Here is a 26885-nt window from a genome sequence, read left to right on the forward strand (position 1 = left end):
GCCGTGCGAAAACGCGGTCGTGCGAAAACGTGGTCATGCGAAAACCATCGTATAAGGTTAGAAGAAAAAACGACAAAGTCCAGTATGTTTGTAAATAAATAAAAAAAAAAGGCGCGAAAATATTCAAAAACGTGGGAAAAAACCCCGTAACCTTCTAGGAGTCCTCGCGGCGGCCCTGGGAGGCGGCTATCAGGAGGAAGATCAACCCAAGGTCAGAGGCGGTGGGGAGGGGGTGGAGGGGAGGTCAGAGGGGGAGTGGGAGGCGGTGTTACCACCGCCACCGCCTCTTGTTGCAGAACTCTCCTTATCTCCCTACTGGTGTGAACTAATCAAGATAGTGTTCCATGAAACCTGTAAAAAGTCTCCCAAAAAGTGCGCTACAAATTGTTCTAAAAGAAGGGGCGTGTGTCAGTGCTCAAAAAATGTTTTAAAATCTTTCCCAAAAGGTTTTAAAAAGTGTGATTAATCAAACAAGTGTTCGGAAAATTGCTTTAGGAGTGGTTTAATAACTGTCCCAAAAAATGTGCTACAAAGTTATCTAAAAAAGGGGGACAAGTAGTGTTCGCGTTTGAAAAGTCTTCAAAACGTGCTCAAAAAGTATCTGAAGATTCACAGTGTACATTGTGACGAAATGATTGTGACGACAAACATTGACGAAAGCCCATGAATGCTAGTGATACACAGATGTAAAGAGAAATACACCATTTTTTTTCCAGTCACAAGTGCTACATTGTGTGGTTCTTTTGTTACACTATAAACGTCTAATCTGTAATCTACTTCGCTACACACACGCCATGCGCTTTCTTTTTATTGGACTACGTCAAGCAAACGTAACTCCTGATGCTAAAGCCGAAAACGCTACAAAAATTTCTAAACCACATTATTGCAGCATTACGAACTATTGAAGGTGTGATACAGTAAAACCTGTAAAGTTGACCATCCTTGTAAGTGGACCACCTGTCTAAGTTAACCGCTTTTTTCAGGCACAGAATTAGATCTTATCATATAATTCAACCTCTATAAGTTGACCATCTGCTTAAGTTGATCACTAAAATAGTGTACCGCAAGTGGTCACACACACACAACTTACATAAGTTTCACTGTATTTCAAAATGTGTGGAGCTCACCGGATTACTGGTTAGATGTTCTAACGTGCTAAGTACAAAATTCGTATCTGCATTTTCTTGTCAAAATTGAGTTATTGTTGCCAGGTGGTTCTTTGTCTCACATTTTACCCAAATGCAATGTTTTATGGTCATTTGTCAGTGGGAAATATTATTTAAAAAATTCTGAAAAAGATTCATATGAAACAAATGCGCGGAGACACACAACTTTTAAACGGGAGTTTCCCATTTTGAATTCAGCTGCAGATACAGGGAAACCTGTGTAAGTTGACCCCTTGTGATACACTACTTTAGTGGTCAACTTATAGAGGTTGAATTAGATGATATAGATCTAATTCTCTGCCTGAAAATAGCGGTTAACTTAGACAGGTGGAAAATTTACAAGGGTGGTAACTTTACAGGTTTTACTGTACCACTTTTGCGCTTAGCACGGCAATGTTGTCATATAACGAAAGGCTTCAACATTGAGCATTTGTAATTGAATATTTTGCACAAAGCCCCAACATTTCACAGATGTGTTTGGACTTAATTGAAGAAAAAAAAAATGGTATCTTTCTCCTTAAATTCATGTATATCTTTTATTGCAATATGTCTAGTAGTTTATAAATTTCACTGACCAAGTCCATCAGTTTGTGCTCAAGATTCGTTGTCTTGACGTCGACGTCTGAGATGTATTGATTCATGATCCGTCCGTATCGGAAGTAAAAATACATCAAGCACACAGAAACCAAGCCGCATTCCTAAACATAACTAACATAGAACAAAACATCTTGTTGACTGGAAAAATTTGAACTAACTCAAAACAGCTGCATTAAATTATGTTTAACTAATAAGCTTCTAAATAATTTATGTTTTCTTCACGTTTTTAGATTTCTCAAACGAAGCTTAAGCTCGAAAAACTGGCCTCTGAAAAAATAGTTCATTTGTTTATGAAGTTTGTTATTTGTTTCATAGTCTTTTTTTTCCCCGATTAAGAAGGATGAAGTAATTAAAAAAGATAAATGATTTTGATCGACGACATAAATATCGACGACTGCATCCATTTACTGCAGCTAATAGGCGCGGTGATGATTTGTCGTGCTACTGATCTGCATCGCAACATCATTTGTAAGCCCTGCCTGATCGAAATGCTAGTTTTCCACGAAAACCTACATGAAATATCCTCTAACGTCTATTAATTTCTGAATTATATTGCCACCAGAATTTCAGTTCTTTTTACTAACCTAATACCAGTTTCAGAACAGTAATTTCTCAATCAGAACAGTCCGTTGGGAAAGAGTTCCTCCTGCGTGCTTTTGCAAAGTAATTGCTTTTAGACATGCGTAGTTTGACCACCTTTCCATTGTAATCTGTCCTTCTTCGAACATGAAAACAAGCTAATTTTATTCGTAGAGCCCTGTAGAGAACAATCTAAAACCGTGTATGATCGTAAAGTAACATTATCTCGATACTTTTAACCGAAACGTTTTCATTTTTCTATCCTTAAAAATTACCCGCATATAGATACTCTCAACACCCAAGTGAACATAGATACATATCTTATTAACAAGAGGTGATTTTGACGAGTGACATTAAAACTGGTTGAGGAACATATTTCAACCTAAGCTCCAGGCTGTTTTCTGTGACTAGTTGAACCTCGTATTTGCAATGAACAGACAACCCAATCTGCAGAAAATCGTGACACTTGTTTGGGATCGCATTCATTACTCATGAGCGACAGCTTGCAGATGGAAACGTCAACCTGGGACCAGCCCACAAAGAAAACTGACGACTTCGTGGAACTAAATCATTCAGAATATGGTTTCGATACCAGATTCGACACTGGGCAAAAGCGAATGTTCTCGAAAAGGAGGGGGGCATCGGGGTCATCATGTCTGGCACAGAAGAAGGTCGCGCCCCACTTTCACTTGCAGGGGCCGAAAGGGCAACAAGGGCGGCACGCCCTATTCGGACACGTTCTGCATCTGATACGGCAAAGACATACCTCATTCAGTCGAACGCCATCGTCTGACAACTTTTAGGAAAATTGTTTTTTCAAGAATTCTAGTTTTAAGCGTGTAATTAAATCTAGTTGAGCTAATAACTATGTAGAACTCTGTTTCCAAATAAGAAAAACTGTGTGCAATCAGAATATCTTATATTTGATAAATAATATTTTGATTCACAAATGCAAGGGAATACGTTAATTATCCAGAGGAAGTACACCAAGTTATAAATTATAACTTGGATTTCTTCAAAATAGAGCAAAATAAGTAAAATATTTGCGATTGATTGTTATCCTTAAAACATGGTTAGGTTATTAGTTGATTTAATCCTTAGTCGTTGATAGAAAGCTAAGTGCTTTTGGTTGAAAAGTATAACAATATATTTGTGTTTATTAATGCCTAAAAAATATGGTTATGATTTAGCGTATTTAAATAATTTCCAAACTCAAAATATTCCAAGGTCTTAGCGGTGAATTTACCATTTCGTGATTTAGTTTGGACAAATGAGAAAGCAAGTCATAAAAAACCCTGATACAAATAACGTTAACGATGAGAAAAAATTGCAAAATATGGCATACATTTGTTTCGGGTCTAGGAGGACCCCTTTCTCAAATGTTATAGGACGAAGGGATCAGAAAAGAAGTAACTCTTCGAATCACAGATATTTCCTCTTTATGTTAACAGTCCACTTCTTTTTTCCCCTTAAATGCTGTCAAAAAGTTTCTTTACACCAAGCTAAAGGTCTTTCACAACTTCAGCACGCAAAACACTCATGTTTTACACAACAACTATAAATACCCATATATCATTAGAGCTTTGAGATGATTTACGGGGGGGGGGGGGGATTGCTCAAGAGAGAGAAAGAAAGAGAAATATGTGGAAACGATGCTCTAGAAATCAAACGAACCTGACATGAGAATTAAAAATATTCATATTTTCTGCTAAAATAATTAAGGAATGAAGCTTCTTCTTAGGAATTAATTTTTTTCAGCTTAATTTTCAATGACCTAGATCCGTCTAAAGAATAATGTTTATCTAGCCATTGAAATCTGTGTATTAGTAGAACGTTTTGTTTTCCAACTACAGAAATATCATTGATTCAGCAGGGGTGCCCCCCTCCCCAAAGTTCAATGGCGCAAAGTAACTCCCCCCCCAAAAAAAAAATCTCAACCTTTTCCCCTTTTTTTGTTTTTTTATCTCTGTATCTCTTTTTCTTTAATATTATTTATTTATTTTTTTTAAATATTTTTTACTTATTTCTTTGTTTTTAATTATATTATTTTATTAAAAAAGTTTTGTGCTACGCCAATGACATACGCACACACACACACACAAACTAAATAAATAAATGAAGTAAAATACTAACAAAATAAAATAAAATAAAAAATTCAATTTAAAAATAAAATAAATAAATAAATTTCAATAAGTAAAATTTAAAAAGATAAAAAATCCCCCCCCCCCAAAATTGATGGCGCAACTTGCGCCATTATCCCCTCCCCCCTCCTGTGGGCACCCCTGACTGATTCATACTTAAAGAGAAAAAATTGAGTAGGAGTCAACTTAAATTCGTAAATTTCGATTTGGTGACGTCATTCTCCAGTTGAAGTTAAGGTTGGGTCACACATATCCGAAAACCTTCAGAAAACTTATGCAGTGAAACCTGAGCAAGTTAACTACTTACAGCTCAGTACTTTAGTTCTCAACTTAGACAGGTGGCCAATTTATAGAGGTGTATATAAATATGGTACAGGACTAATTTGATGCTTAACAAAAGCGATCAACTCACAAGAGACACAATCTTTACAACGCTGTGCCTCGTACATAAGTCACGTACTACGTAAGTCTCATAGTCGGGGTCCAATTTCCGAATAGGCAGAGTAGGCAACTGACTAGGGCGGCAAATTTTGCTTTAACCACACATTTTTTTAATGATTTTTTTATTCTTGAAAGTAAAATATTAGCATTCTTTCAATTTTTGCAGAGACATTTTTTTCTTTAAATTTAATGATTACTTTCATACATCTTCTGAAAATCAAATGTTTTTCAATCATGGTTATTGGTCAGGGTAAAATAGTAAGTGAAGACGAAACGCGGGTGTCGATTTCTGAAACTGTCGTTGCGTTTACGCAGAAGTCGTAACAAGATTGGAGTTTGACTAAGATTTTTAGTGCCATACTAAAGTTTATTCAGCACTGGTTTCTTGAGTGACTGACATTTATTTTCTTTTTTACATTATTAATATTTTTAAATTGTTTTCTGTTAATATTAAGTCTTGGAGGCAAATGAAAATGAGTGACGAGTGAAAAAGGCTGAATGATTTTAAATAAAGGAAACATGCTAAATTAAACCCCTGGTGACCTCTCACCAGGGAACCCCTGAATATGAAACGTCATCATTTCTTCATAAGCTTGACAGTTTAAATTTCGGGAATACTTTTTGGGTGTTTTTGAGTTTTTGCTTCTATTAGGGGGAGGGTGCAGCAGATTTCAAATTTGCCTAGGGGCGACTTGGAGTTAAATTCGGCCCTGCACATAGTCACTACTTTACAGAAGAGGGAAAAACGGTCGCTTGATACTCGTGCTCATTTAACACTGGTAAGTTATTGAAAAGGTTGTTGTTTTTTTTTCTTTTTTTTCTTTTAGAATTACGTTTGTGTGGCTCGATGCAGGATAGGATTCTTCATACAATTTACTGACAAACGGAAAATCGCAATTCTTGGACTTACGCTACTCTGACTCTAAGGTACTGAACTATAGATAAAAAATGCATAAATTGCTTGGTCTTACGACAGAGACACACACTTTGCGTAAGTAGAGTGATAAAACAATATAGCATCAGTTTCCAGTAGAAGAAAAAGGTGCAAGTGTACACTGCAAACTTTCAAAAACTGGATATATTCCGTTAGTAAGCAAAGGGTTAAAGTCTTATTGCTTCAGTTCAGATAGAAATAACTTTGCTCTTTCGACTGCAACTATGAAAGTGGAGTAGTTTTAAGCATTAAATTATGTCCTGATAGTAGGCAGAGGACTTAAACCACACAGCATCAATTTCTGAAAGCTACATACAGAAGTGAAAAGTTTCCTATGCATACAGCGCATCTTCAAAAAGCAATTATATCCCGACAGTGAGCAACGGCCTAAAACCCCTATAGCATCAGTGTTGTGCAGCTAGTGAAACGCAAAAAGTGACCTAAGTAAACGGAATAACTTCAAAACCCACTTATGTCCCGATAGTAGTCAATGAGTTGAAGCTGTACTGCATTAGAGTTGTATAGTTACTGTTAGAAGCAAAACGTGGCTTAAGCGAACGGAATAATTTCAAAACTTTATTATGACTCGATAGTAATCAATGGACTGAAACCTCATAGCATCAGTTTCCAGCCGAAATCGTCGGTAGCGAAAAGTTGCCTCTGCAAACGATACATCTTCAAAAACTAATCATGCTCCGATAATAGACAAAGAGCTAAAACCTTACAGTATTCTATTGCTGCAGTCAGAAGCAAAAATGGGCCTTAGCAAATAGAATAATTTCAAAAACTGATTATGTCCCTATTGCTGGGAAAAGATTATCACACCTCAGAGCCTCAGTTTCTGATGGTTGCTGTCAGAAGAGTTGTGTATTCAAACGGTACAATTTCAACAGCTGATACTAATTGCCACTTAGGATTCTCGAATATCTCTTTCTAATTGACTTTTCCAACGTCGTGATTCTCAGTGTCAGTTTTCTTCTTCCATTATGAAACCAACAACCCCACTTCCTCAGGGCAACCCACAGATCGTCCTTGGGTAATGGATATAGAACATACGGGGTTGCAAATCGGCTCAAAATTCTACCTTGGCACACATCGAATCTTCGCAATCAACACCGGCAAAACTCTCTGGTGTACAATTCCATCCCAAGCTCACGGCCACCGTTTAAATCGGGAAAAAAATAATGACCTATGTTAAGAGTTAAATGTCGCCACGACGGCCATTACGAGCCAATCATGGTGTGCTTTCCTTCTTGATTTCAAGAAAGGTCAAACCACAGTTCTTGGGTCAGAGCGCCAAGCGGGCGTTGTGTGACGCCAACGGGGTCAGTGGATGGATGGGGGGATGGGGAGGGAAGAGAAACTGAGACGGCCACTGTTCCCAGAGGGCGTCACCGTCTGGTATTCTAATTCCCTATATCTTGACTACACATGATCAAAATTTTGTTCAGATAAATCAGTCTTCTCTACCTGCAGAGAGAAACATGAATAAAGTAAGTGTTTTGCCCTTTTCGAATATTGAACATTATTAATACCTATTTTGGAGAGTCACGCTTTGCTGAAATTTTATATTGGCCCAGTCAAAGCCCCCCTAGAGTCTATATTTAATAATTACTATTATTTTCTATTTCTATGTATCTAATTTAATAAACTACCTATGGTAGTAATCGTTTTCTTTAAATATTATATACATATATATATATATAGGTCATACCAGACACGTAGGTTGTATGAGTATGTATATTTTTATATATACATATACCAGTACACTCTATGTATATGTGCATGAATCAGAAAAAGATAATTTATATTAACTCTCATTATAAGCCTTGTTCACATAATTTTCAATTTATGCTGAATATTCATTTTCATTCAATTTTGATTTCACAAAAAGTTACCCTAGAATTAGTTTATTTATTGACGTAACTAATAAACTTCAACGCCTCCCCCCCCACACCTATAGAAGAACATTTGAGTGTTATGGAAGAATTACGGTGTCCCATTAGAAGAAACAACACAGATCAAGGGTTTAATGATATTACTTTTACAGTAATTCGGTAACATAAAAAAAATTGTGATTTTTACAAACTGAAAATTTTTCACGTTTCTGCATCTTCAAATTTTTACTTACTTCTGATTATAATCATTTTGCTCTCAAATTGTTCGCTGTTACTGAGTTACAAAGAGGAACTGACTCTAAATCGGTAACGGCCAGGGCTGCCGAGTCAGAAATTGGGGTAAATTAATTGAAATCGGGGGTCAAAATTCCAACAGCCGGAGTTGGTCATTTTCAAACAAAGTCCGCAACTCTACCAGAACTTGCGAAATTGGAGTCTGACTGTTTTGGTTTATAGGAGTCACAATTGGAGTTAAAGGCTCCAAAATTCTCGAAGTCGCTCGTCCCCCCCCCCCCCCGATTCAGCTGCCCTGGTAATGACTCTTGTTTTATTCATTTAGTGCTTTAGTTAGGGGGCATGATGGGACGCTGTAATATTTGGTTTTTTATTGTAAAAATATTGCAAATGCAATGAAAATTGCTTTCAAACCCACTTTTCTTTTGGTGAGGTCCCCAAAACCTCAAGATGAGTTCCTCCAAATATATATATTTTTTCAACTACAGTAGCTGCCGCTTATATGAATAAGTTTGTTCTAAACAGTTTTCCTCCGTAAAGCGGCTGATTCAATAAAGCGGCTAATTCAATAAAGGTGGATTTTGTTTGGTTTTTGACGATTTGATTCATTAAAGCGGCTAATTCAATAAAGCTGGATTTTGTTTGGTGTTTGACGATTTGATTCATTAAAGCGGCTGATTCAATAAAGCGGCTAATTCAATTAAGCTGGATTTTGTTTGGTTTTTGACGATTTGATTCATTAAAGCGGCTATATCAATAAAGCTGGGTTTTGTTTGGTTTTTGACGATTTGATTCATTAAAGCGGCTGATTCAATAAAGCGGCTAATTCAATAAAGTTGGATTTTGTTCAAGTTTTTTCGATTTGATTCAATAAAGCGGCTGATTCAATTAACCTTTGATTCAATTAACCGGCGTTCACGGTACAACACTTCTAAAAATATTTTTCCGCATATATAATTTTGTTCCCTAAAGTAACTGAAAATCATTCACTCTGTTAAAAAAATTACAATGTACTAATTTTTAAAAGCTTTTTTTCAAAATGAAAGTGATTCACTCCAGTGAATCTTCAAACTTTATCATTTTTAGTTTGTTCCCTATCTTAATTATTGTGTCCCACTAGGACTGACAGGTCGGAAATCATTAATAGCTCTATTGACATGCACTTCCGAAAACTATTTTCCTGTATTTTAAAATAAATAACGGAACATAACCTTTTCTTTTTGTCAAATCACAATTTTATTAGAAACCTATTTTCAAAATCAAAGTGATTCACTCAATTTTATCTCACAGCTTACCTGTTCTGTAACTTAAAACCTATTTTTGAAATTGAAGTGATTTAATGTCTGAACTTGTTTAAGAACTAAAACAATTGATACAACAATGCTTTTGCTTTTTACTGTGAAATGCGCAAGGAGAAATATATGTTTGAACAATGTGATTAAAAAAAAGTTTGAACATTAATAAATTTATAGTGAAAGGTTATCGTTTTATTATCAACTGTGGCATGAATCTTAGTTAAGACAAACAATTAACTCCTGCTATTGCTTAAAATTTCTAAAAGTTTCCGACATTTAATATGAATAAATGTAAAATAAGAAACAATTCGTAAAAAATGGTCCAAGAATTGACAGAACTCTAGTTCGCTACTTGTGTACGTTTTCCACCAAATTTCCACATTCAAAACTACTTGTCTTCAAAGGCCTACTCTGTAAAAAGTATGCTCTGAAAGAAAAGATAAAATAGCTTAGTTTAAAAAGTTCCTAATAGAAAACCCATTAACGGTTGAAATTTACTGAAAAGTAAACCCTAACATTTTGAAAAACTGAATTTTATCTAAATTTTTCATTATTGATTTGTGTGAATCAATCTCAAACGTCAAAAGGGTATCTTTGACGGAAGTTAAGTTTTCCTTTGCTCTCAAACTAACTCACTCCTTTTAGCATTTCTTTGACTCCCACAAAATGCAAAGATAATAAATTTTTTTTAGCTGTTATTAGATGCACGAGAAATACGCAAAATTATACAATTACGGTAATTTTTCTACACGGATTAATAGTAAACCACATAATATTCTCAGTGTGATTTTTTTTTCTTCTTACACCACCTTTAATAACTACTACTGACCTTTTGACTGACTGCCATAATATATGTAACAGAATCACAAGTTCCCTCTACTTTTCCTTTCTTTTCTTCTCAAGCTTGCTTATTTTAAACTAGCCCCAATTTCTACAAGTTTTTTTTTACTAACTTTTTGGTCACCAGCTATAAAGTGCTATATTTTAACTCTTTTTAGAAACACGTAAATCATACTAAACTAGATACTCGGGCTAACATCTCATCATGGATAATTTGCCAACCGGATAATCAGAAGTGTTTAGAATAATTGTCTTTTCTCCCTAAACTAGCTTCAATCATTAACATTACTTTTTTGGCTAACTGCTATTGAATATGCAATACGATGCCTCAAAAATATTACTTAAAAGTGGAATTTTTAAACCTTAAGATCTTTTTCGAAATTTACAACATAGTCAGGTACACCACGAACCAAATTTTTTGGGAGTGGGAATATTCTCAATTTACAAAATGAACTGATAATTTATCCGAATGATAAAAAAAAAAATAATAACAATAAGTAAATGAATGAAACAAATAAATGTAAGCATGCATACCTAATCTAAAGAGAAAAGACATTAGGTATTATTAAATAAATATTTAAAAAATTGCATTATTGTCTTATTTTCTCCAAATTTTTCAAATCGTCAGTAAAATTTTGCCGAATGAGACCCATTTTGGGAGGTCACAGTGACCTCCCATCGGTGCGCCCCTAAATACTGTTATTCAAGATGAAAGTTAAAGATATGTTAAAATGATGGAACAGGAATGAAATAAACTAAATCAGTGAAAATCCCTTTCTCTCCCGAAATACTGATCAGTGTAGAATAAAGAATTTATTTTCTCCAATTTACGAGTAATATTGTTTTGACAAAATAAGAAATAACAAAGTCAAACAGTTCAAATTGCAGATTACTGCAGACACGTGTTTCAGCGTTACAAGGAACACTTTTTTCAATCCAAAAGAAATGAACTTATGCATGAGCTCATTTCTTTTGCATTGAAAAAGGCGTTCCTTGTAACGCCGAAACACGTGTCTGCAGAAATATGCAGTTTGTGCTTCGGGACTTTGTTATTTCTTATTTTACTTTTTATGCACAAATATATATTTATTTAAGTTATTTGATAGAGATATCAAGGGCGCAGAGGTTAAGAACGTTAATGTTTATTCAACATTTTTTTCCGCACAGGAAAACTAAATATGAGAACAAATTAATATTAAATTTATTTACGTAGTCTTTCAAGCACCATTACAACCATGTAATACAATAACCAATAAAAGTTTACTGTACCACGAAGTAACATGCGAGTTAATTGCAAGTACCGAAACCACTACTCCATGGTTTGATGCATGGTGATGACCAGATGCATATCTTCAACTTTCTAGCCCAGCTGCAAAGTGTCATCTGCAGACAGCACTGACAAACTGTGGACGAAATGAAAAAAAAAATAAATAAATAAAAAAGTATAAACCACTAATAAGAACATTTTTGCATGAAAAATAAAAAGTAGTTTGCTGTCATCATTTTTTACTTCCTTTTACAAAAAAGGAAGTATTGTATTCACGAAAAGATTTTCACTCAAAAATTGAACTTAATTTCCATTTTGCTCACCCCCGAATGAATATTAAGTTTTTTTTTCGATTCGACCACACGTGGATAAGTGCCTAAGAACGTATAGACACGCGAAATAGACATAATGACGATTCCCGAGTTAATTACAACGAATTTTCTCGTGACGTCTGTATGTATGTATGTGCGTATGTATGTTGCTTAACTCAAGAACGGTAAGCCCTAGAAAATTGAAATTTGGTACATAAACTCCTAGCGGGGTCTAGTTATGCACCTCCTCTTTTGGTTGCATTCAGATGTTTCTAAAGGGGTCTTTTGCCCCTTTTTTTGGGGGGGAGTCATTGTTAATTTTGATGTAAACTCAAATGGTGTTATTATTTGGTGAGCACTTCGCGATACATCGCCAGTTTTTTGGTAGCCAAGCTTTGTCGCTAACTTGGCGACAAATTTGGTGGATTTTTTTTTAAAAATCCGTTTTAATTTGGCCACTATTGGTGATATTTAGAGAGTAAATTATTGAATCACATTAAAATTGCCAGTAATGGGGAAATGACGTTAAATTGGAGTAAAAGGAAGTCATGTGATGCACACATCAGCTCGTTTCAGATTGAAAATCAAAACGTATTCCAATGAATTTTCTTAAATCATCGATTTAACTTCTTTTAAATAAATCTCTTCACCAGCGACTTATGAAACAAGCTTGCACAAAACATGTGAGAAAAATGCGCTAAATGACAAAACACTTATGCAATAGCTTCTTTTTTCTGAAACAAAATCTAAACCCCCCGTTATGTCAATAAATTTTCTTTAATCATCAATTTAGTTTTTTTTTATTTTTATTTCTTCACCAGTGATTTATGAAACATGCTTGCAAACCACTTGTTAGAAAAATGTGCTGAATGACAAAAGAGTTATGCAATAGGATCATTTCTCAGAAGCAAAATTTAAACCCGTTATGTCAACGAATTTTCTTAAATCATCGATTTAATTTCTTTTAAATATACTTCATCACCGGTGACTTATAAAACAAGCTTGATGACCGCTTGTGAGAAATTTGCGGTATGACAAAAGAGCTGTGCAATAGCGTCATGTCTCAGAAGCAAAAGAGTCGATGTATGTTCATTGTATGTCGATGTTTTCATCAGTAACTGAAAAATTGGAGTCGAACTATTTTTCTGACTTTTCCAGATTTTGACCCGCCTTATTCCAAAAATTTCATAAGCCGCAATAGGATCATCGTCAAACAGGAGCCATCAATTAGAGGATGTCAACAAGTTTTCTTGCCTTTTATTTTTGTTTTGTTTTGAGCACCTTATTCAAGAAATTTCTTGCAACATAAAATAGGACTACTTTCGGAGAGAATAAAAATTTGCGACGTGGGAACAATCACCACAGAAACAGCACTCTGAGACATTTTAATAGTGTAGCTCGAAGTTACTCAGAGTGAATCGTCAGCATGATATTGCCTAGGCATTTTATAGCAGTAAATGGATTTTTTTTTTTTTTTTTTTTTTTTGCAACTTCTGTCATTTATTGTATTTTTGCTTAATTGTGCAAGCTTACTTGTTTGATCTCTACTAAAAATAAAACACACACACACACACAAAAAAAATTAATATTTCCCTATCATTAATGGAATCCAAAGCGTGTTCCTTCAAATATCTCAAGAACTCACTTCTGCAGATACTGCGCTTTAGCTTCCCACGGCAGAATAAACCAGAAGAATATTTTTCAATTCTGCACAAAAAAATATAATTTAACCTGATCCACTTATTTACACTATAGCCAATAATTTAGTATAGATATACAATGATAACTATACAACATCTTAAGTTTTACTTTTTTTTATTGCTAAACGTGCCTTATCTATTACACTTCTACAAAAGTTGTACTTTTGTTAAAACATAGTAGTTGTTGAAACATAGTAGCTTGCATGAGAAGGCAGGGAGAAGCAAGTTCCATTGAATGCAAGTATTTTACCTCCCCGAAATTTGTGAATGCGAATAAAAAAATGAAATAAGCCAATGATAATTGTTTTAATCATTATATTTGCTTCAACATACTTCCTACCTTTTTGCATAAAATTCTAGCATTGCCAAACACCAGAGATGTGGTGGTTTCTTTTCATGACACATATGCCGGGGATCGAACCCGGCGAAAGAAAGGCTTCCAGCCCTTCCGGCTGAGTGAAAGACAGCCATCCCAACCACTAGATTGAATGGGGACTTTTGTAAACGGTTACCTGTTGAATCTTAATAAGTCATTCGAGAAAACTCTCCTAACTTTACTACATATAATTTTATTTTGAACGTATTCTTATTAGAACATAAGAAATTAAATAACCAAATTCAAATGGGTTTGAAGTAATCTAGGATCTAGGTGGGGTTGGCATGTTATGCCGATCACTTTCACATCAATAGGAGAACAACCACTGTTAGCTCTTGTCAAGTTTTTGAATATGAAGTTATAATTTTGGGAAAAGAGCACTTCCGGTCTTTTTTCCATCATTGCTTGATATTTTGACTTTATGTCCGCTAACTCTGCAAATACTGATTCAAAGGGATATGTGGATGAAAACTGTACAAAAACAAAAACAACGATAATGTTGAGAATATTTTCAAGTGACTTCCAAGATTGAGTAAATTATAGTTACTTTTACTTTTTTGTGTTAAGTTCAATCTTCTTCTGAAATTCTACGCCTTCCTGAGGAGGCATGCCCCCAGATTGGAAATTACTGCCCTAAGCAACGTTTATCGAGCAGTTTCTCTGAGACTGTAAGACACATCAGAATGCGAACCGAACAAAACCGAGCTTTTGCAATATTTTATAATTCACTCGTGAGTGAATTTATCGAAAATACTTTTTTCATACTACTACCTTTTTTTTCGACTACTGCTGATTTGACAAGAATAACAGGTTCCAATTGACTTACAGTATTTCCTTTTGCAGATACTGAGATTAACTTCGCTCTTCAGCGTCTTGACGCTGTCCCTGTGCGCTCTTGCTCCCAACAACAGGTACGCTGGACCACCCCACTCCAGAAATTCCTTGGGACACAGAGCAGGACCACCTTCTTACGGAAGTCCCGTTTATGCCCCACATTCCAGCCCAGTAGCCCCACCTCAACATTACGGCGGAGCTAGACACTACGGAAATAGTGCTCATAGTGCTCCTCGTCACTCCGGACCCGTCAACTACGGACCAGCACCCCGCTACGGAGCCCCCAGTCACGGTGAGTACCAATGGATTTTTGTTGACTTTTGATCGAAACATATATTATTTAAAGTTTTTAATATCTGTTAATGCTTTGACTTCTAACTAAACACATAAAGCCGGCTAGAAAAGTATCCGACCTTTGGCCGAAGCAAAATCAATGGCAAATTTGGCGTGCTGGGGACCTAATATCAATTCCTTTTTGGACTCCTCACACTTCTCCCGATGTTGCTGCCATTTATGGAAACATTCTGAGAAGGCTGGAAACATTTCCTCGAAAGATTGAATATAATTTGATACAACTAGAAATTTGTTTCTGGTGAATGATTGAATATTGCAAAATTGAAAAGGATAGTTAAAGGTTATATTTATTAGATTGTAAAAAATTCAAACTCACCGAGAGAATTTTGTAAAGTAAAACTTCCGGCGTGGAAAGATAGTCCGCTTTGTAAATGAACATTTAAGGTTTTCCCTTTCTGAAACTCACTTGGGCGCCTCGATTAGAGGCAACGGGAGGTTGACCTTCCAAAACTGTCTTTATTCGGAAAAATTTGGAGTTCTATTCGGCGAAATTAGGAGTTCCATTCGGCAAATTGAATTTCCGCCCTCCCAAAAAAAATAAGTTTGGAGTGTCCCTGGAAACTCCTAGCATCGTTGAACACAGTAGCATTTACTACATGACATGGAAACATATTTATTGATATATGTGTAATTGTTAAAAGAAACCTGAGAGAGCCTTTATTGTTTTGTTTCAGACTTATTTGGCGGGATTAAATAAAAAGTCATGCATCAACTCAATAAACGAACAGATCTAACCAGTGAACAAACCCAAAGTTTTCTAGTCCTTTTCTTTTTGAAATTTATAAAAGGAAATTACTATTGTCAATTCATAAGGAAATCTTCGACCAACTTTTTTCTAATACACGAACCCAACTCAAACTCAAAACAACCCCAACTTGAAACTCAAAGTTTTCTAGTCCTTTTTCTTTCATAAATTGTATAAAAGGATTACTGTTGTAACTTCACATGGGAATCTTCTTGCAAACTTGTTTTATAATACACGTAATTATTCATTCACTGGTCTGGCCGTCATATCTTTGAAATGCCATGTTTCATAGGGAATCCTGAAGGTTTATTTTCCAACTAATGCACTTTTATTTTTACATCGATCGGAAATACGTGTCTCGAAATTGATGACGTTCCAAAACGAAAATAATAATAATCATCCAAATTACCAATCAAATCTAACTTAAATTTATTTAGCACAATAATCCTTAATCATTATGCCAGGAAAGATTTGTTGTGTTCGATATAAAGATTTACTAAGATAAGCTTCTTAAACTGTTGATTAGTTTCTTAAGCATTACGTAGTATTGTTTGTTTGCTACCATAGCTCATTTGGGTAATCAATAATCAACACAAACTGGCAATTGCGCAGAGAACAATAACATCAAAATAAGCGCATGCAAAATAATCTTTCATTATTTACCAAAATTAAATAACGCCCTTTAGATTATTGCATTCACTAACGAAGGATGATCGATCAATCGATATCAACTTTGAGCGCAATAGACTACTGGTGAAACTAAGTAAGATTAATTATGATTGAACACTTGATTGATTATGATAATCTTCCTGAAGTTTGATGAGCTCTGAAAGTTGTTCCTAAAACTTTTCCATAGAATGGTTTTCTCAAGGCTTATCGAGAGAACTGTCCTGCCTCTTGATAGTTTGCAGCTTCTTGAATCTTGGTAGGTTTGCATCGTTACGCCTGAAATATTGCCTGGAAAATGGTCAGTGATGGCAAGCTTCCCATAGTTCATCATCAGGACTATCAAGCACACCGTTTTGTCACGAACTCATAAAAAAATAATCCCAGAACTAGTCGCAGAGTAGGTTTACCAATTGATTACTAAAGACCATTTGCTGTTAGGTTGCCTGGCAAACGGTCAACGACGGCAAGCCTCCCATGATTCATCACCAGAACTATCAAGCACAGCGTATTGTCACTAACTCATAAACAGCAATCCCAGAGCTTGTCACAGAATGGATCCACCAAGTGCTAATTGAAGGCCATTCGGTGTAAGGCATGGTGGACGATTGCATATTTTTAAGCAAATCATAATTTTAGACCAATATATCAAAATGATTTTAAACTAGAGTATTTTCCATTTGAAACATATAACTGGGATATGTTACATATTTGCATTTTCAAGAGACAACTGATTGAGATAGTGTAGTTACCATCAGTCATTGAGAGAATTATTCGTTATAAAAACAATTTCTTCTGAATAAAATTTAAAAACAAAAGAAAGTAGTTTAGCTTTTACGTGGTTGTAGAAAATCATAACAAAAGTGATAACATTAACTCTAAGTAACTTGTGTTATTAAGCAGTAAGTTACCACCCTTGAGCAAGCGCTAACGCCCCAGAACTACATGCAATGTACCAGACAATCCGAATATCGCATCCTGAGACTGCAGTTTCATTCTCATTAGAAATCCACAGTCGAGAATTAACCCAGTTATTCACTATTTCTGACTGAGGAGTTCTAATTAAAACGAAACTGCAGTATCAGCATGTGATAACCAAGCTGTTTGGAATATTGCATGTATTTGTGTTATTAATCCACATTGTTGAAAATTGGCACATCAAATGATTCAACAACGTAGTTTTTTTTTTATTTTTAAATATTGTACTTCTTTCTTAAATCTTAACAAGTAACCTAAAATGTTAGAAACCATGCTATAACTGATAAAGACATCAAGTCTCAAAGATTTACGTATGAGAATCAAAAATATAATGTAGCATAGAAACCTGCACCAATACTTTGTTCAAAAGAGATACAAATATCTTACTATCCTGATATGAGATAACTTTGCGCTAGGTGAACCTTTCATCAAACGCTGATACCGAATAAAATGCGTACATTATTCTAGCTAGAAAGTTGTGCTAATAATTACATAGCATATATGCTGTATCTATTACAGCAGTTATTAAACGTAGGAAGAATTTCTTAGCTAGTTAAAGTAGCGGTAGAACTCTGTGGCAACTTTGAAATGTTGTCGTTCAAGAACTTGTACAGTGCTTTTTATAGCAAATGTGTAATATGAGGTAGTTTTCAAAAAAAAAAAAAGCATATGATCTATTAACTTTTTGAATTTCAGAATAGCCATAGGTCGAAACTCCCGAAACTGGGGGTGTCGCATAGGCACCGAATATCATGGATCCCAAGATAACCCAATGCATTTGAAAATGGCACAGTGAGTAGGCAATGCGAGCTACAGGATCAGGCAAATATCTAAATCCACGACGGCTAGAGTCGTAACTGCTTTTGAGCTGTTTCTGAAGGACGAGAGGGACCCTGGCTGTCAGCCCCTGAGAAACCCGAAAAGGGCAGTGCATGGAGGGTTCCTCGTTGTGTACCCCCTTGAAAGCTAATAAGCTTGAACTCAGAGAGTGTGGACAGAATTAGGAAGTAACAGTTGATGTGACGGACAATTGGGTCAATGAGAAAAATACGTAGCTGCGCTGATCGTAGCTTCACTTTTACTTAAAATTTTCAGTGCCACATGGAAAAGGTAGGATAGCTTTCACTTCTGAGTGAGCAGCAAAAAGGGGTAGGATGATTTTACACAAGATTAGCAATTCAGTAATGAAATAAGAGAGGACAAAGGGACAGCAAAGAACTTGAAATTCAGATGCATTCTTGAATTTCTAGGCGTATTGAAAATGGCTGCTCGTTCGGAGGCATAAAGATTTAAGATTCTCGGTGTTATTTGTGCTGATCAAACAGGGCTCATTTGAATTATAATCAATTTTCTCCTTAGGTGCTCCAGCTCCTCACTACGGAGGCCTTCACCAACGATCCGCTCCTGCCTACCAACCTCACTTGGAACAGCCGCGTTCTTATTCCGCCCCTGCACCCTACCGTCAACAGCCAGAGAGTCAACCCCAAGTTAATGGCCGAGAAATGAAGTACACCATCCGGGACCCTCATAACCGGGGAACCACTCACGTGACCGAAACCCACGTAGTCAGCAATAGACAGATGCATGGAGCTGAGGCAGAAGCAGCCATGAAGAAACTCATGGGCTCCATGGGACCCGCCTCCTATGGCAGTGATTCTTCCTTCCAAAACTTCGTCAAAGATATGGGATTGCCTTTCTACTGAAAGTCACGCCCTATTATTTCAAGCCACGCCCAACATTCGGACCTGTATCCCTTCTAGTACTAGTGACTAATAGTACTTCTCAAAGTGCTATTAGTCAGAGGAGGACAGATTTATTTATTTCTCTACACATATATAGCGTTGAAGAAATAGTTCGGCATTACGGAATACCAAGAACAATTTTATTTATTTGTAGTACACATTTTTTAATATAATTGTAGGTATAGTCATTCTTTAGTTTCAAAGATGATGTTTGTACTGTCAGTTATTGTTATACTCATACTGTTTGGCATATTTAATATCATAGATATGTATCTTAAGGATGAGCTAAAAGATGAAAAAACAAAAGCCAAAAAAAAGTATAGAAAACCTTAATTTGAAAATGTGGTGCTTGTTTTTATTTCGTGTATTCAGAACACTACACTTACATCATTATTAGTTTAGGCTTACGTGAGAACCATTATGATTTAAGTTTTTGGGATCATGTCATACGTGAATCACATTATCAGTGAAATACACCTCTTGAAAATTTTTGAAAATTACGAGTTACAAATGTTATGACGAATGGACTTCATTGCAAAATGTTGCGGTACGTACAATTAGTAGTTGCAGAAAATTTTACATTGAATTAAAAGCATTGCTTTTTTACAGTCTAGCATTCTTATAACCAGCCCTTAGTTTTTTTATTGACTCGAATGCCATCTGAACAGGACTACTAGTAAACACAGTGGAAGAATTGATTTGCCTCCGTGTGCTACTCGTTTTGGAAAAAAGTAGGTATAACCATTACGCTCCGTGTATTTAGTGCAAATTCAAGGTTATGCATAATTATTTTTTACTTTACTGAGCAATATTTATACGTTGATTGACGTTTCACTTGATTAAGTAATTTCCTTCTTTTAGTGATATTTCATTCTTTTCGTCCTAACTTAGTTGCTACATTTAGGTGGAAAATTTTGTCCCGAATGTATGGCTACATTTGCCTTCTTTGGTACCAAGTATTAAAACTAATGCATTCATGATTTTGTTTGAACTTTTTCAGTGGTTTCAGTGTGCTATTTCACAGGGTGAGTGCTAATCAACAGCACTGATTTACCAAGCGTTCTTCCTTAGCCAAGTACCAAATCTGTTTCAAAAAATCAGGGTTTGCACACTCTTATGCATTTTGTAAGGACTCTGTTACGAGTATTCGCATCTAATTTAACAATATGAAACAAATCAGTTCAGATAAATTTTGATCTTGACATTTGAATCTTACTGTTTCTCTAATAAATGCGTAAAACACTTGAAGCAAGGTTTTATAAACTTTCTTATTATTATTGAAATTTATGCATGGGTACTACTTTAATACTAATTTCAAAATGCCTACGCAACATGCTTGCCAGAAAACTTTGAACATTTTTTCGTATTTCACTAATTTCCAGAGCAAAGTCAAAGTAAACGTTAAAAGAGAAGATAAACATCTGATTTTCGTTTCACTAAACATTTGATTAACACTTGACTAAAAAAATCTGGGAAAATTTAAAACTCGTGTTTCGACTGGAGAAAGAATTTGAAAGATTAATCTAATTGTTGATCAATTGGTTTTTCTTATTTCGAATCTTGAGACGCACCTCCTTTTGAAAGTTACATCTTTGTTTTAATTTTAATCGGTATTTTTTTTTTTTTTTTAACTTTTTCTTCTAAGTCTGGTGTTGGTATATGAGGATTTTTTTTAATACTAAACTGCCATGCGCGTCCAGCAGCAACCACAGGTATGGAATATGGGCACATATGTGCATGGACGAATACAAATGAGGGGCGATTGCCCCTCCCTTGAGAGGATCTACAGGCATTTTTTCGACATTGAAGTTCCAAAAGCATTTTTTAGACTGTCTGCAAAGAGTTTAAGAGAGCTCTCAACCGAAAACTTATTTGGAATATTTCAAACTTGAGGTCTTAAAAACGCAATTTTCAACCATCTTCGGTGACGTTAGAGCAAGGGTTGAGGTTCAAATTCTTTCCTCTGCTAATATTTCGAAATTGTAGTTCCGGAAATGTAATTTTAAACAATATTCGATTCTTTCAGGGGAAAAGGGTTCGCAAACTGTGAAAAAAGAAAAAAAAAAATAATAATAATGTGAATTTTGTCATCTTGAATTCAAATAGTATGTGTTTGTGTGTATGTGTATAGGCATGTGTGTTTGTGTCTATGTGCAGTCATGAGTGTGTGGGTAGTTGTGTGTATGAGTGTTTGTGTGCGTGGGGGCGGGGTATGTGTGTGTGTGTGTGTAAGCATATGTGTTTGTGTCTGTGTGCAGGCATGAATGTGTGGGCAGTTGTGTGTATTTGTGTGTATGTGTAGGTGTCTGTATGCATGCGTGTGTGTATGTGTTTGTGTATGTGTGTAGGGGTATGTGTGTGTATGTGTTTGCGTATGTGTGTAGGGGTATGTGTGTGTATGGTGGTGTTTGTGTATGTGTGTATATGTGTGTGTGTGTTGGTGCGTGTATGTATGCGTGTGTGTGTAGGATATGGACGCAACCTGGAGACGGTTTTCACTAGAGGAGCAGCATCGTGAGGCCGGCCGACGCGACGGGTGGTGCTGGCAGAGGGTGGCACCGGGACGGTGGGAAAAATGATAGCACGTCAAAAACAGTCAAATAAAAGCAATAAGCAATCGTGATTGCTCAAAAAAAAAATTAAAATTGAAGTTTTAAAAGCGAAGTTTCGCCCCTCCCTTGAAGAAGTTCAGGATTCGTCCTTGCATATGTGTGGCTATCAGTAACCATCAGTGTATCATGTGGGCGTATAAGCGTCCAGTGGAAACCATCAGTACGGAATATAGGCGCATATATGCGTCAAGCAAGAGCCACAAGCGTGGCTTAATATTTAAATATTTAACTCACAGGTGGAAACACGATCTTACTGTCGAGAAAGAAAAACAATCTCGCGACGAGACAACCGAAACGTTACTTTCCTTCTTGTCCAAACGAAATAAAACTATTTCTATACACAGAGCGATCAACTGTTCGTGCAAATACAGATTTAATAAATGATATTTAATTTGAAAAATCTAAGTTTGTGATCGCGGAAGTTAGCTTTCAGTTCACTTCAGTCCAACTTGTCTAAAGTGTCAATCGAAGTTTAATTGTCTATTTATTCATTTATTTATTAAAACCCCACCAATCACCACCGTACCAACCCTGGTGAGGGTTTAACCGGATATGGTGTTTGAGGAACAGGTAACGAGCGACCAAGCACTCGCTTGAACAATTTTGATACATACTAATTCATAATAAATACATAAACACACACAAAGACGTAAAACATTTAAAAACACAGGAATCAAGTGAAATAGAAGTTGGAAAAATCTGGTTGGCTGGAAGTACAATATAAACTACAATAAAAGTTCTTGGAAAGTTTTTAGGCCGGAAATTTGAAGTCATCTGCTTGTGAAATGATTAGGTACATTATTTTACAGAAATTCTTGCGTGAAACTGGATGACATAGAATATGTGAAATAGTTTTGAAAAAAGAACGACTGGAATTGTTGGTGCAATGGAAAGAGCTGGTTAGTGGACAGTTGAATATGTAATGTTCAAGAGTTCCAGGTTGACTGCATACAAACTGTCTGGTACAAACTTTTGTTATTTTTCAGAAGTTGGAAATTTCAGATTTGATGCATGCCGGAGCGAAATATTTATGTCTGAACATATTGCTGAAAGTTTTTAAACAAAAACCACTCAATTCAGCTAATGGATATCAATATAATCTGAACCAGAGGGTCGATTCAGCTATCTGTTAAAACGACCAACTAAACCGATTGAAGTAGCATATTTCAAGAGAGGAGAAAAAATCCGATTCATTAATTAGATTTTTAAAAAAGCAGATGGTTCATCATATGCGTATTTTTTGGTGTCGAAATCACAATATTTTGTGCACTAAAATAATATATTTCAAGAGCAAAACAATCTGATTAGTTACATGAAAAGTAGTCGAAAACTTTGTACTGCATAGTGAATAAAATATGACAACGTGTATAAAGTACAAATTGAGAATGAAAAAAGGTTAAAAAACCAGCAAACAGCTGTTTCAGCACTCTAAAATACAAGTGCCATCATCAGTGCATTAAAAACAGATCAAAAGAAACTAATTGGTTATTCAATTAACTAATCAGAAATCTGATTAGTTAATTGAATAACCAAGGCAAATGGGTCAGCTTGAGCAAATTTATTTGTATCGGTATCGTCCAGTGGCGGCTCGTGCCTTGAAAAAGTGAGGGGGTCAGAAAAGTGAGCCCCCCAAAAAAATATGGGGCGCACCTCCCCCCCCCAGGTTTTTGAACTCTTAAAATATTTTTGCTGAATTTGAACTTTTTAAAAATAATTAATTGTGTTCATCAAATAAAATTAAATTTATTTTAAACACAGGACAAGCTACAAAATACCCAAACTACCAAGTAAAACACAAAAGGTATTAATATCATGTTTATGTCCATGATTGCTGGCAGGGTGGTGCACTTTCACCCCCTGACGTTCAAAAATGAAATTTAATTAATTAGATGGGGAAAAGGTACAAAATACATCACGAAAATTATTAATCACACTTTGATGTCCAGTGCGCTTTCCGGCTCTGCAATCCGCCTCCCTTGAAGTATCGGTAAGTGGCTGCAAGGGAGGCACTTTCACCCCCTGGCTTTTCAAAATAAATAAATAAATTTTTAAAAGTAAAATTGATCTAATAATTTTAATAGTAATATTATTTTTAATCTTTTAACTATTAATTATTTTGAATGAGTAAAATTAATTTTATTTTAAAAATAATACATTTTTTTTTCTTTTTTAAAATATTGTGATCAGAGAAATATGTAAAAATCATAAATTAATAAATATTAACGAAGATGAAAATACATCTCAGTGTTCGCTTTAAAATAAATAAAATAAAAATAGATAAACTAAATTTAAAAAAAAAAAAAAAACTGAAAGTAAATAAATTAAAAAACTAGCAAACATTTCTTTTAGTGATTTACATGCGGGTGTACCCTTCTGCATATGAATTCTACCGACGCCCATGGGCCAGATTCAGAATTACGCAGACAAAGAAAAAAAAAAAAAAAACATCGAACAGTTTTCATTTTCTTCAAATTATTAATAACTTCTATCATTTTCTTTAAAACTAAATGATCAGTAATTTAAAACAAGTAATAACTTTTGTATAACAATGGGAATACATTTAAAAAAAAATAATAATCTTGTTACAATATGCAATACACACACGTACATACACTACAGCACACAACAGTGCCGCAACTAGAAAATTATTTTGCAGGTTGGGAGAAGCACACTATAGGGGGAAAATCTCTTTAATTTGATTGATCTGATTTGCTTATCAAATCTCTCGATATTGAAACTTGTAGTTTTAAAAACGCAATTTTAGACGGTATTTGGAGTTGTTGAGGGAAAGAACGGTACAGGGGATTCCGCGGATATTCGTAGCAATGTGAAGCCTTAAAACACCGTTATAGGCCATATTTATTGACGTTAGGGTAAGGGATGGAGCTCCAAGACTTTCCCCAATCGTTTCCTTTTTTGAAAAATAAATAGAAATAAATTCCTCCTCCTCCAATTTTTCCAAATTGCTGTTCCAAAATCTCAATTTCTGACAAACTTTGAGAGATTTTTACGGGAAGAGGTTCTGAAGCTCTCCCGTGGACTTTTTTTCAAAACTGAAGTCCTAAAATTGACCTGAAGAAAAAAGAAATCTTCGTATAATTCGCGGATAGTACGATGCAAAAGAATGAAGTTTTGATTTAATTATGCAATTTTAGCAACTAAATTAAAAACGCGAAGAAGTAATAACTTTTAAGGTATATTCAAAACTAATATAAAAAATTATCTAAAAAATAATGATTAAAATGCTCTATAAATAATGATATATAATGATAATAATGATAAAATAATGAGATAAATACTCTAAATTGTCATTATAGTACTCTAATTACTTGAAGACAAAGAATCAAGAAAGGAGCAAACGGACTAATATTCTGCAAATGAAAGCTTCTTAATTTACAGTATGTTGTTTATTTTACATAGCCAGAATCGCGAAAGACCATTCACGCTATGTAAAATAAACAACATACAGGTGGGTAATTATCTCAGCGAACCCTGCTGTGAATATTGAGGTTCAATGCATTGGTGTTGAGGGAGAAAAAAACACAGATAATCCGCACTAGCGTATAATCCGCACCTCATAAATTTAACACTTTTTTAACAGATAATACGCGGATTATACGTATGAAAATACGGTACAATCATTTATTTAATTTCAAGCATGTAGTACACACACACACAAAAAAAAAGAAAAGAAAAGCAAAAGAAGGAAAATAAATAGAAAGTTATAAATTATTGTCTGAAAAAAGTGAGGGGCCCGGGCCCCCTCTGGCCCCTCCCACGAGCCGCCACTGGTATCGTGATATTTTACTCTAATTACGTTTTTTAACATAACATATTTCTGTTAAAATTAAAGAAACAGAAGCACACTACTCCATTTCATCAAGCTCTGTAATTACCAATCAGGTATTGAAGATATAGCGAAAAATAGGAAGTCGTTTAAAGTTGCTTCTTAAAGTTTAGAAATAAATAAAAAACCATGAATTATTTCTTTCTCGAATAAGAAAACCTGTTAAACGAAATCGGTATTAATATTTCTTGCTACTTTAATACGAACATTAGTAACAAAAAATACATTATTAATTGAGAAACTTTGTTACACACAATCAATATTAATTACAGCAGTGAGCGGTAATAATGTATGAAATTAATTCTTATCTGATTCCATTAACATGCCAAAGATAAAAGGAAAAACAGTTTTTCGGAAATCATTTTTATACATTTTAATCTCAATTGAATTTTCGTACTCTTAGAACAATAATTTCAGAGACTTGCAATTAAAATGTGGATTTTTATTCTGATATTTTGAGCAATAACGATTGCTTATTGCTTTCATTTGACTGTTTTTGGTGTGCTATCATTTTATTTTCCCACCGCCACCCTTTGCGCCATCGCCGTCGATCGGCTCCTCACGATGCTGCTCCTCTAGCGAAAGCCGTCTCCAGGTTGCGTCCATGCCCTATACACACGCGCATACCTACACACGTACACACACACATACACCTACACACACAAACACATACACACACGCATACATACAGACACCTACACATACAAATACACAAAAGCACACACACACAACTACCCACACATTCATGCCTGCACACAGCCACAAACGCATATGCCTACACACACATACACATACCCCCTCACACACATTCATACACACAACTACCCACACACTTATGCCAGCACACAGATAAACACACATGCCCTGAGTGATGGATGAGCATTCCCCTACACACACATACACTCGTGATTGCGAAAAACATAATTTGAATTCAAGATGTCAAAATTCAAATTAATTTTTCTTTTTTTACTTTCTAGCTCTTGAAACAATTAGACTACAGTGAGTTTAGCTAGGCTTGCCAGACGTCCCGTTTCGACCGGGACAGTCCCGGATTTTAGGCAAAATCCCGGTGTCCCGGTCGGTTAGCTTCAGGTCCTGGAAAAAGAAAAATTTGATTAGATGACCAATAAAGTCTTAAAATAATTAACTGTGAAGAATTACTTTGGAAAATTACTTTGCCATTCGAAACATGGACGTGTTAAATTAATATCGAATCAGATTGTGAGGATTTTTAGGACAACATTAAAACCAAAAAAAGAGTTTTTGGAAAAAAAAAGTCCTCGAATAAAAAATACATGTAAATATTGTTCAAGTTTTTGTTCCTCATT

At 35.3% G+C, this 26885-nt stretch overlaps 1 protein-coding gene across 1 annotated transcript; it reads left to right on the forward strand.

Annotated features, from left to right (window-relative positions):
* Positions 1-7211: 7211 nt before the first annotated feature.
* LOC129217646 (uncharacterized) lies at positions 7212-19441 on the forward strand. Its single transcript, XM_054851975.1, has 3 exons — positions 7212-7351; positions 14623-14905; positions 18716-19441. Exons 1-3 carry the CDS (start codon positions 7343-7345, stop codon positions 19057-19059), a joined length of 636 nt encoding a protein of 211 aa, XP_054707950.1. The 5' UTR covers positions 7212-7342; the 3' UTR covers positions 19060-19441.
* Positions 19442-26885: the final 7444 nt, after the last annotated feature.

The sequence above is a fragment of the Uloborus diversus genome, chromosome 2 (genome assembly GCF_026930045.1).
Source record: "Uloborus diversus isolate 005 chromosome 2, Udiv.v.3.1, whole genome shotgun sequence".
In the NCBI taxonomy this organism is placed as follows: domain Eukaryota; kingdom Metazoa; phylum Arthropoda; class Arachnida; order Araneae; family Uloboridae; genus Uloborus; species Uloborus diversus.